The 11,746-nt window shown below is 59.7% G+C and overlaps 3 protein-coding genes across 4 annotated transcripts in view; 2 read left to right on the top strand and 1 right to left on the bottom strand.

Annotated features, from left to right (window-relative positions):
- The window catches only part of PFN1 (profilin 1), a 2,887-nt gene extending 380 nt beyond the window's left edge, over positions 1–2,507 (top strand). The window contains exons 2-4 of the mRNA XM_015616259.1: positions 3–122; positions 1,442–1,634; positions 2,255–2,507. Coding sequence (XP_015471745.1) covers positions 3–122; positions 1,442–1,634; positions 2,255–2,352 — 411 coding nt within the window. The 3' untranslated portion in view covers positions 2,353–2,507. The remainder of the gene's footprint in view (positions 1–2; positions 123–1,441; positions 1,635–2,254) is intronic.
- Positions 2,508–4,366: 1,859 nt separating this feature from the next.
- Positions 4,367–7,515, top strand: SLC25A11 (solute carrier family 25 member 11). 2 transcript variants are annotated; one of them, XM_015616268.3, is made up of 8 exons: positions 4,367–4,523; positions 4,962–5,114; positions 5,366–5,572; positions 5,670–5,760; positions 6,015–6,105; positions 6,197–6,296; positions 6,412–6,463; positions 6,882–7,515. In XM_015616268.3, exons 1-8 carry the CDS (start codon positions 4,447–4,449, stop codon positions 7,035–7,037), a joined length of 927 nt encoding a protein of 308 aa, XP_015471754.1. In that variant the 5' UTR covers positions 4,367–4,446; the 3' UTR covers positions 7,038–7,515. The 2 variants fall into 2 exon arrangements, with proteins under 2 accessions (XP_015471754.1, XP_033367507.1); XM_033511616.1 differs by lacking the exon at positions 4,962–5,114.
- Positions 7,516–7,635: 120 nt separating this feature from the next.
- PSMB6 (proteasome 20S subunit beta 6) lies at positions 7,636–10,512 on the bottom strand. The gene is made up of 6 exons (XM_015616269.3): positions 10,380–10,512; positions 9,844–9,911; positions 8,811–8,942; positions 8,602–8,731; positions 8,169–8,313; positions 7,636–7,842 (listed from the first exon to the last, which is right to left on the bottom strand). Exons 1-6 carry the CDS (start codon positions 10,467–10,469, stop codon positions 7,706–7,708), a joined length of 702 nt encoding a protein of 233 aa, XP_015471755.1. The 5' UTR covers positions 10,470–10,512; the 3' UTR covers positions 7,636–7,705.
- Between the last annotated feature and the right edge of the window lie 1,234 nt (positions 10,513–11,746).

Here is an 11,746-nt window from a genome sequence, read left to right as displayed (position 1 = left end):
GGGCGCCCTACGTGGAGACGCTGCTGGCGGACGGCACCTGCCAGGATGCTGCAATCGTCGGCTATCGCGACACCCCTGCCGTCTGGGCCGCCGCCCCCGGCAAGACCTTCGCCAATATCACGGTGAGAGGCCGGGACCGGCAGGGGTGGGGGGGGGGCAGCGCGCCAAGGCGTTTCCCGCCCAAGCGCGCGGAGGGCGGGGGGACCCAGTGGCCTATGAGGGGCGGGGCTGACCTCCCCCCACCCCCCCGCGACGGGCTCCGGGAAGGACAAAAAAGGTAGAAAAACGCAAAAGCGCCAGCGTGGAGCGCGGTGCGGGGCGGGGGGAGGGCTCGGGCGCTGCCTATACCCGGGGACCCGGTGCCGGGGAGGGCCGGTGCTGGGGGGGGCTTGGAGGCGGGGGGGGACCGGCGGCGAGGCAGTCCCCTCCTTAACCCCGCTTCGAACATTTTGGGGGGGTCGCAGGCGGGCGGGGAAGGGGGGGATGGGCAAACACCACGTGGTTCGACGACCTCCCTCCCCACTTCCCATCTATTTTATTACATTTCTCTAAGTGGATGCCGGGGGTCTCGTGGGGGGGGAGTGTGGGGGTGGAGGAACCCCTCCCCACTTAAAAACCCTCTAAAAATGCGCGGAATGCGGCCACTTCCCGGTGGAGGAGGGGCGGCCGGGGCTTCCTGTGGGGGAGGGGCGGCGCGCGCGCACCCCCTCCCCCCTCCCCACTTCCCCCCACGGAAATGGGGGGGAGGGGAGAATTTTGGGGAGGCTCAGGGTGGGAGAGGGGGGCTACCGGACCCCTGGTCCCTGTTTGGAGCTGCCCTCATGGGGGTCCCCGGACGGCTGGGTCACCCGAGCGGCTATGACGAGGTTCATGGGGGTCCCTGGATTTGAGGTCCCGATGGGTTGTCTGGGTTAAATGTGGGGTCCCAGGGATGTTTGTTTGAAGGGGTCCTTTATGGGGTTCCTGGAGGAGTTAGAGGGGGTTGTTTTGGGGTTCCTGGACGGGTCGGCCCTGGAGAGTCCCGAGTTTGGGGCATCATGGGGATCCCTATATTCTCGGGTCATCGTCGGGGATCAGGGGTCACAGGAGTGGAGTCCCTGGCGGGAGTCATGGAGGTCCCCGGACACCTGGATCCCTTTTATGGTCATGGACTGGGAGTTACGAGAGAGTCCCTGTTTGCTGAGTGCCCTACAGGGGCCCTGCCTGGGGGTTTGGTGTCTGCATTTGGTTTTGGTGGTCCCTGGGTCGTGAGCCTTTGGGGTCCCCTTGACCTGTCCCCATCCTGTCCAGCCTGCAAAAGTGGTGGGCCTTGAGGGGGGGGGGGGGGGGGAATTATGGCAGTCCCCAGACAACTGTGTTCCTTATGGGGTCACAGGTGGGTTTTGGGGTTGGTTTTTTTGGGGTCTGTTTTTTGGGGTGCCCCTGACCCTTGTACCAACAGCCAGCGGAGGTGGCGGCACTGGTGGGCCCCGAGCGGGGGCCACTGCTGGTGCAGGGGCTGACGCTGGGGGGGCTGCGCTGCTCCGTCATCCGGGACTCACTGCTGGTGGAGGGGGAGCACAGCATGGACCTGCGCACCAAGGGGGCTGCGGGAGCGCCCACCTTCAACATCACGGCCGCCATCACCAACAAGAGTGAGAGACCCCCTGGAACTAGCCCCCTGTTACGACTACCCCACACCCTGTGTCATCCCCATCACCCTCTCAGCACACCCCCCACCTTCAAAATCACCAACAAGAGGCAGCTCCCCCTGGAACCACCCTGTATCATTGCCCCCCTCCACCCTCCTGTCACCCTGTATCACACACCCACCCCTCCCCGTGCCCCCACACCTCCCTGACACTTTTTATCACCAGTTCCTGTCACCCTCCATGACCCAAATCCTCTGCAGGTGCCTCCCATGTATCTTATGGCATCCCAGTGTCACTCTCAACACTCTCACTCCTCAGGTGCCCCCATCTTTCCCAGTGTCACTCCATGTCACCCCGTGTCCTCTCCCCTGCACAGCTCCACCCGGCCACGTCACCTGCTGCCCTGTCACCTGTGTCACCCCTGACCTGCTTCCCGTTAATGTCCCTACCCCCCCTTGCCCCAGATGCCCCCAAACTAGCCCTTGCTAAGTCCTGGGGTCCCTCATCCCAGCTGTTGCTTCCTGCCCTTCTTCCCCCTTGACCCCCTGTCTGTCTGGGGATTGATGGGGGATTTGGGAGGGTTGAGGATCACCCCCCCCCACTTTATACCCGTACCCCTGCAGCCATCGTGCTGGCCATGGGCAAGGAGGGCGTCCACGGTGGCTGCGTCAACAAGAAGTGTTATGAGATGGCCAATCACCTGCGGCGCAGCCAGTACTGAGGGGGCTGGGGGGCACCCCTGGGATCCCCCCAGGGACCCCTGGACCCCCAGGGACCAGCAGGAGCTGCCAGGGACCAGCAGGACCACATCCCCCACCCCCTTGTCATTCCCCCCAATCCCCGCTGCCGGCAGCAATAAAGTGCCCTTGTGGGGAATCGCTGTGGGTCGGGGATTTCAGGGATGTGGGTTCTGTGGGGGGGAACCTCGATGTGTGCCCGGGGCCATTGGGTGCGGCTCTGCCCTCCACCCTGGGTGGAGGAGGCCTCCCCGGATACCCGGGTCCAAGGGTGCTGCCGTGCCCTGGGGGACAAAGTCCACGATGGGGCAGCACCTGCCCCACGATGTCCCCCGCCACCCCCCCGACTCTCAGGAGGCAACGTTGGAGGGCAGAGGCTTTATTGGAGGGCTTCATTCATGGCAGGGGCTGCACCAGCAGCAGAGAGGGGAAGTCAGCTGCGGGTACAGGCAGCAGCTGGGGGGTGGTAGGATAGAACAAGGGGCTCGGGGACATCTGGGGGAAACAGAAGAGGCTGTGGGGAATTGGGGGACAGGAACTCTAGATATTTTGGGAAGTTGTGAGGCAGGGCCCCAGATGTTCAGAGTGGTGTGGGGCAGAGGTGGGGACTGTGGAGGTGGTGGGATGGGTTGATGTGGGGCAGAGGTGCGGATATGGGGGGATGGGGTGGGGCAGAGGGAGATGGGGGGCTGATGTGGGATGAAGAAGGTGGTATAGGGCAGAGATGGGGATGTGGGGTAGAGGGGTAGATGTGGGGTAGGACCAGACATCCGGGCAGGCAGGCGGAAGCTGCTCTGGTCCCGTCTAGTCCTTATAAGGGCAATGTGGTGGCTCTGATGCTTCCTGTTCCCCCCCCCCCCCCCCGGGCTGACTCACAGATGGGGGGAAGGGCCCGCAGTTGCCCCACGGGGGGGAATTGGGGTATCAGGGGTTGGGCCGTGGGTGGATGGGGTGTCCCTCCCCCTGTCCCCTCTCGCCTAGCAGGGAGAGACCCAGGTGTTGGGCCCCCTATGTGCCTTTGCCCCTGCCACGAGGTGACCCCCATGGCTGTGAGGTTGGGGCATACCATCACTCCATCACTGTCACCTATGGAGCCATGACACCCCTACATCCTGTAGGACAGTGTCACTGCCCCCCCTTCCACTCGATCTCAAGGTGGTTCTGAACCCTGTTAACATCTGTGTCATCCCTGGCACCGTGTGCCCTCTGGTGTCCCCCCAACAACCCCAAACACCTCAGGGCTACCCCGAAACTGGGGGAACGGCTGTAGGGGAGGGACAGGGTTTGGAGGGGAAGTGCTGGGGAGGGGGCGGGGTGCAGTACCTCACCACTGACTCCCAGTTAGAATCAGTAGTAGGGGTCAGTGGGAGGTGCCAGTAATGAGTAGGGGGACTCCGAATGACGCCGGTGCTGAGTGATGCACCTAAGATTGCCCACAGCCGACCCAGACTGTCCCCAATGCCTCTCAGTGCACCCAAGGGTGCCTCCCAGCGATGCCAAGTGTGTAACAAGTGCTTCCCCGCATACTCACAAAGCCTTCCTGACAGCGCCCCCCAGTGTCACAAATGCTTCCCAATATCTCCCAGTGCGTCCTAGTACCCCCAGCACTCACCGCCTAGAACAGAACGGGACAGGCATCACCCACGGCGCTGAGCAGCGGCGGACGAAGTGCGTGAGGTACCGGTCGTCGACCCCTTCCGCCGCCGTCGCCTCCGGCTCCACTCTGGCCCCCCGAGATGGCGAAATATCGCGAGAGAAGGGTAGGGCTACTTAGTACCCGCCTCTGCCCTAGCCAATCCTCTTGGTTACTGAGCAATTTCCCTTCCCGCCAAAACATCCTCCACCAATGAGAGACGTGAGGGCGGAACAGGTCCCCCCGGGGCTCGCGGCCACGCCCCCTCCCCTTAGAGGCGGTGCTGCCCCTCAAAGCCACGCTCCCCGTTCGGGCCCCCGCCCCGGCGCCGCGCAGGCGCCCCGCGCAGGCGCACTGGCGCCGCGCCCCCCCGAGTCACCTTGGGGCGCCGCCGGTGCCGGACCCCGCGCCCCCCCCGCGCCCCCGGTACCAGGGCCCGGCCGTGATGGCGGCGGCGCCGGCGGCCGAGAGACCCAAGACTTCCCCGAAATCTGTGAAGTTTCTCTTCGGCGGCCTGGCCGGGTGAGAGCCTCCCCCCTCACACCCCCGCTCCTCGCCAAAACCGGGATCCCCCTGCCCAGACCTTTCAGGTCACCCCTAAACCACCCCCGATGCCGCTCCTAACCTTTCAGCCCCCCGCTCCAAACCCTTTAATATCCCCCGGTCCCAATCATTACCCCCCCATAGCCTCCCCCAAATCCCTTCCGAATCCCTCAAATGCTTCCTTCCAGACCCGCCACTGCCCTCCAAAATCAATTCAAATCCACTGCACCCTTTCAAACCTCCCGAAATCCCATAAATCTCCCCTCAAACCCGTTCTGTGTCCCCCCCACAGATTCCCCAAAGCTCCTTCAGACTTCCTCGTCACCCAGGTTTCCTCTGAGAGGGCTGTGGGTGGATTTGGGGAGCTGTGGAGACGGGTTCAAGTATTTTTGGGGTCCCCCGACCCCCTTCCTTCAGGATGGGGGCTACAGTCTTTGTGCAGCCCCTGGACTTGGTGAAGAATCGGATGCAGCTGAGCGGGGCCGGGGCCAAGGGCCGTGAGTACCGGACGTCCCTGCACGCCCTGGGGTCCATCCTGCGCCACGAGGGACTGAGGGGCATCTACACGGGGTATGGGCCCCTCAGAACCCCCTTGCAACCATCCTGGACCTCCAAATCCCTGGGACATCTCTTGAACTCCCGAACCCCCTGGGATCCCCTTGAAACCTCTTGTCCCTGCATGCCCTGGGGTCCGTCCCATGCTGCAAGAGGTTGCTGGTCAGGGGCTACAGATCCCTTAAAACTCCAAGCACCTACAAGCCTTAAGCTCTTTCATGCCCCCCCATTTTTGGGACTCCTCCCTACTCTCTGTGTCCCCACAGGCTGTCAGCGGGGCTTCTACGCCAGGCCACCTACACCACCACCCGCCTGGGCATCTACAGCGTCCTCCTGGAGCGTTTTGGTGGTGCTGATGGGACCCCCCCTCCATTCCTGGCCAAGGCAGCCATGGGAATGACGGCAGGGGCTGCCGGGGCCTTTGTGGGGACCCCGGCTGAGGTGGCTCTCATCCGCATGACAGCTGATGGCAGGTGAGCCCCCAACCGTACAACAAGTATCTGCGTCCCCACCTGCCCCCCCAAGTCTGCTTTTTTTACCAAAATCCCATTTTTTTGCCCCGAATCCCAGGCTGCCCCCTGGTGAGCGCCGCGGCTATCACAACGTGTTTGACGCCCTCGTGAGGATGGCAAGGGAGGAAGGGGTGTTCACGCTGTGGAGGGTAAGTGGGAGCTGTGGGACCCCAAGATCCTCCCATGACTCTCCTGCTGCCTTCCCAAGGATCTGGGGGTGTCCTCATGCTCTGGGGGGGCAAGCTGGGTATCCCCCAAACTCCTGTCTCCCATCCCAGTGCTGTGTCCCCAACTGTGGTGAGGGAGGAGAGCATGGTCTGTGGAGAAAAGTGGGAATGCAGCGGGTGATGTGGCAGGGTCTGGGGGTGCACAGGACTCATCCAAACACCCTGTTTTCCCATAGGGCTGTATCCCCACCATGGCCCGTGCTGTGGTGGTCAACGCTGCCCAGCTTGCCTCATACTCCCAATCCAAACAATTCTTGCTTGACTCTGGTGAGTTCAGGGGGTGGGTCTGCCATGGGGAAATCCTAAATCCTAGTCCACTCTCCCCCCATTCCCCTCTGATGTTTTGGGGTGCCCCCAGGGCATTTCCGTGACGACATCCTGTGCCACTTCTGTGCCAGCATGATCAGTGGGCTGGTGACCACGGCAGCCTCCATGCCCGTCGACATCGTCAAGACCCGGTGGGTTCATTTGGGGGGTGGCCGGGTTGCTCCCCTGCTCGCCCTTAGATAATCACAAATGTGGTACATGGTCGCCCCAAAACCACCTGTTTAACCCCAAAATTTCCCCCAACAGGATCCAGAACATGCGGACAATAGACGGGAAACCTGAGTACCGCAATGGGCTGGTGAGTGAGCAGGGTTTGGGAGGCAACACCATTTGGAAGTCCCCATCAATTTAGGAGGGGCTTCTCTGTCATTTTGGGAGTTCCCTTTCAACTGGGGGGGGGGGGAGGTGGTTTTACATGATTTTTGGGGTGTTTCCTGTCGTTGGAGGCAGGGGGAAAAATTCAGGTAATTTTGAGATGCCTGTAATTCTGGGGAGCTGCCCTAACATTTTGGGAAAGTTCCCCGTTATCTTGTGGGAGGGAGGGGCGATCCCTGTCATTTTTGGAAGGTTTCTCATAGTTTTGGCAGGCTTCCTCATCTTTTTGAGTGCGTCCATGTTATTTCAAGAAGGTTCCCCATTCTTCTGGAAAGGCATCCATGCCATGTTTTAGGTTTATTTTTGGGCGTCCTCCCCCTGACACACTGCTCCCCCCACAGGACGTGCTGCTGAAGGTGGTGCGGTATGAGGGCTTCTTCAGCCTCTGGAAGGGCTTCACCCCCTACTATGCCCGCCTGGGCCCCCACACCGTGCTCACCTTCATCTTTCTTGAGCAGATGAACAAGTGGTACCAGCGGCTCTTCCTCAGTGCCTGACACCCCCCGAGGGGGGGGGGTCGGGGGGGATCTGACCCCATCCCGTGGGCTCTGAGGGCGTCTGACCTCTCCCTCAGGTGCTGTGGGGGTGCCTGACCCCCACTCCACCCCACCAGGGGCTGGAGGCTAGGTGACTCTATAGGAGTGCCTGACCACCCCCATCAAGGCTATGAAGTGGCCCTGGGGCCCTATGGAGGGGCCCTGGGCCTGATACAGGGGCATTGGATCCCTCCCATGGGGACAGCAGGGGATGTCTTGTCCCTATGGGGCAGCCCTATAGAGACTGTAGGGTGCCGTCCCCATGTGCCCCCTCCCACCCCTCTGGGGGTTTTGTTACCAGCCAGTATCAAGGTCACAGCGTGGGGCAAGAGCCCCCCCAGATTCCCCCTCCCCCCCCCTTCCCCCAGCACCCTCCACCCTGCGCTTTGTTAATGAATCATGGATCGTGATCATGTAATTAAAGCAAGACCTACAGACATTGCAGGGTGCTTTATCTTTGTCACACCAGGGGCAGGGTCTGTGTCTGTCACGCCGTGGGTGTGGCCTTGCCCCCAGCAGGGACTGCGTGACAGCAGGGGACTCCAAAGCTAGACCCCAAGAAAATCCACCAGAGCTGTTTATTGTCTCCCCCGCCAAATTCGGGGGACCTGGAGGGGCGGGGCTCTCCCTCAGACAGGGGGGCCACCATCACCCCAGGGCAGGTCAGAGCCGGCCAGGACTGTCCGTTCCACTCCCTCCTTGGTGATGGCCGCCAGCCTGATGACCCCCCCACTGGAGCCGTCCCGCACCATTGCCAGGGCCAGTGCTGGGGGAACACAGGTAAGGAACCCCCCCAAACCATTCATGTTCCCAAATCCCCAAGACACTCCAAAACCCCTCAGTGCTGCCCAAACTCTTCTGTGCTCCGAAATCCTCTTCCAGGACCCCCCAAAGTCTTCCGTGTTCCACAAATCCTCTCCCAAGACCCCTACACCACTCCATGTTCCCAAAATGCCTACCCAGGACACGCCCAAACCCTTCAATGCCAGCCAAACTCCTCTTTACCCCCAAATCCTCTCCCAGGACCCCACGCCCCCTCTCAGGACCCTTCCCACTTCCCACCCCAAATTCTCCAGTATCCCCCAAACCCACCACGGGCGACGAATTCCTGGCACTGGGAGCGGCTCATCCCAGGCTGGAATGTGGCGTCCAGGAATCCATAGATGTAGGAGCTTCCTGAGCCCCCCACAGCGAAGGGCTGGCGCAGGAGCAGCCCTCCCATCGGCACCACGTACACCTGGGGGGCACAGCGGGGGCTGTAGGGTGCTCTGGGGAAAAGGAGGGGGCTGTGGGGCAGAAAGAGAGGACTGCAGGGAAAAGATGGGGTTATGAGGCAGAAAGGAGGAGCACTGTAGGGCAGAGGTGAGTGCTGTGGGGCAGAGAAGGGGATACCAGGAAGCAGAAGGAGATGTGGGGCAGAGTGAGACACTCCTGGACAGAAAAGGGGACACTCGGGAAGAAAAAGGGACATGCTGGGACAGAAGAGAGGACAGAAAAGGGGACACCGGGACTAAAGGGAGCCCACCTGTCCCCCCCGCCGTGGGTCCCAGCCAGCGACAATGATGCCAGCGCTGAGTTCCTCACGGTACCGGTAGCAGCTCTGCTGGAAGAGGCGGGCGGCTGTGCGCACCCGCGGCGGTTCCTCCAGCTCCACGCTGTGGGGCAGGGCCAGGTGTCGGGCTGGGGGTTGTCCTCACAGCCTCCCTGACCCTACCCCGTGCCCATGGGGGGTACCTGTGGAAGGCCAGCTGATAGGCCACAGCATCAGCCACTGCCTGAGTGTCGGCTGCCGAGCCCGAGCGGCAGCAGAAGATTCGGTCGTGGACGGGGGTCAGTTTGTCTGTCACTCGGTTGGCTATGTAGGACCTGCGGGACACCGTGGTGATGTCACTGTGGCAGCAGCCTGGCTGCTGGAGGTGACAGCAGTGTGATGTTACCGTAACAACCCCCCAAGGTAATACTGCAAGAGGAGCAACGCGCTGGAGATGCTAAGAAAACCCTGGAAAGCAGGTGTTGGTCCCAGAAAGATGCTGGAATTTCTTTGGGCACAAAGTGCCAGGTTTTGCAGGCATGGGACTTAGAAATACAGGATTTGCTGCAGTAATAACAACAAAAAGAAATAATAGGGGAGGAAATTCCGGAAAGCCAGGGATAACCCCCAGGGAACGCTGGGAAATGGATTTTACAGGATTACCAGGATGGAATATCAAAAAAAATAATTCAGGTTTTGTTCAAAGATCTGAGGCACTGGAAAGAATTTTTCCATATAATGGACCAAAGATGATAACAAATATAGTGTGGGAAGTGTCCCATATTTTACAGACGAATCAAGAATTACATTACTTAGAAGGATGCAGGAAGTCCTTTGGATTGGGTGATTTTAACATGGGATTTAAATCCAATTTTTATCACTACGCCGGGGAATGGTTCCGTGGGATCTGAAAACTCCCCCTAAAAGAGGAAAAACTATTTGGCCAAGAAAAAATGGGATCTGTGTCTCCACAGAAACTGGGACCAAGATCACAAACTTTAACCTGAGAATGTTTTTGCAGGAATTATTCCACATAAATAAAGGATTGTTGGATAATTTTGGTGAAGGAAAATGCCTGTCAAGTGTGACATTGATATCTTGAGATACCTGGCACTCTGCCTGCAGCTTTGGCTTCCCAGTGACATCATCATGACACCGTGACAAGAGTGACAACCCCAGCACACTGTCCCGGCTCCCCGTGAGGGCACTGATGATGTCACGGCCCATGGCACTCACCCGGTGGTGGTTCGGGAGTCGGCCCCTATGACGACGCCTCCATCGAACTCCACGGCCATGATGGTGGTCTGGGGGGAAGGCAGGGAAGGTGTGCGCTGCAAGTCCCGGCCCCACAGCAGCCCCTGCCTCACAGAAACCGCCTTCCCACTGCAGATCTCGCCTCACACAATTCCCCTGCCGCACAGAAATCGTCCTTCCACAGAACTCCCGGCCCCATAGCAACTGCCCCCCTTCCCAGAGAAACCACACCGTGCCCCATAGCACCCCTCTCCAGGAGGGTCCCTCTGACCCCGTTCTCCTTCTCGCACTCTTCAGGGAACTCTCTGCTCCCCTAGCCCTTGCCCCCAGCCCCTTCTGCCCCAAACCCAGCCCCAAGTCCACCCTCAGCCGCATATCGAGGACCCTCTGCCCCACAGCCCGCTCCCTCCACCCCATGGCGGCTTCTCTTAGTCCATAACACCCCCAACCCCCCGTAAGCCCATCGCGACTACATAGCCCTCCAAGTGGGTCCTCCCACCGCCCCCCGCCCCACTCACGCCGGTGCTGACGGGCTCCGCCGTCCATTCCCGGTGAGGCCCGGCGGGGCCTGACCCAGCCCGCGACTCCCACACCGTCACCGCCGCCATCTTCCCCGGCACTTTTCGGCAGCACGATCGGCACGGCGGCTTTGGGTGGATGCTTTACGGCAGTTTGGCAGGAGTGGACACGGCGGCGGCTGTGCTTTATGGCAGTGTGGCGCCCGCTGTGGTGACCGTGTGCTTCCTCGGATATAAAACTCTTGTTTCTCTCACGTCCCGGAATTGTGGATGAAGACGGGGCGGGTGCTGCTGCAGGGGGCTACCTGAGGACACCTGAGCGGGGAGCTGCTGGTGGGCAGGGGCCGAGGGGGGATTTCCGGGGGGTCTCTCAAGGAAGGATGGTTGGAATATCTCGCAGGGGCTCGGGGAGCACCGGGATGCACCTGGGCATGGAACTACTGAATGGGATCTATGAACTGGAGCCGGATCTATGAAATGGAACTTTCAGCTGGAGCTGAAATCACTGTGGGGCTGGGATAGAGACTGAACATGGCATTGCCACTGTAGGGTGAGATAACTACGGTAGGATTTATATGCTGAAATCACTGTAGGTCAGTGATATTGATGTTGGGGCAGGGTCAAAATCAAGGGTCATTGGTCAAAGGGCCGAGGTCAAGGGCAAATGGTTGAAGTGAAAAGTCAAGGATTCAAACTTCAAGGGTCACATGTGAATGGTCAGGGTTCAAAACCAAGAGTAAAGGGTCAAAGATCCAATGTTACGGGTTAATTTTCCAAGGTTATGTGGTCAAAGGTCAATTATCAAGGAATCAAGCTTCTAAGGGCAGAAGTCAAGAGTCAAAGGTGAAGGATCCAAGGTTAGAGATCAATGCCAGGGAGTTGCAGGGAAGAGGAGTATTTATAAACTGTGTCCATATTTCCGTGTAATTCTTGGTGGTTGGATTTTGTTTGTGCTTGTCAGGATAGGCCATAAACAGGCCCCTGAACTCTCGATCGATGTGTTTTGACATCAGAAAAGCAAGTTTTCCACAGAAAAGCAAGCCAGTAATGATTCTAGAGAAAAAATTAGAGGTGATGGCTTATGCTGCATGGGGAATAACATTGGGAATTATGAAACTCAGACACGTGGAATTTTGGAGGTGGAATTCCACTTTCAGCCTTGAGGAAGAGGGGAGGTGTCCTTACCCATAGAAAGGAAAGGCAGGTAACCCACTTGTAAAATACCAGAACAAGTCTTTCTTTTCTTCTTTTGTCCTTTCTGCTGCCACTCCCTCTTTCTGCCTCTGGCCTGTGCCTGGGGGTTCTGGGGAGGGATTTCTGGGACCTGCCCCCCCTTTCTCTTTGCAGCAGAGCTCCTTTTTGGGAGG

This window comes from Parus major, unplaced genomic scaffold (assembly GCF_001522545.3).
Source record: "Parus major isolate Abel unplaced genomic scaffold, Parus_major1.1 Scaffold388, whole genome shotgun sequence".
Lineage (NCBI taxonomy): Eukaryota > Metazoa > Chordata > Aves > Passeriformes > Paridae > Parus > Parus major.
This window is presented reverse-complemented; position numbering and strand designations above follow the sequence as displayed.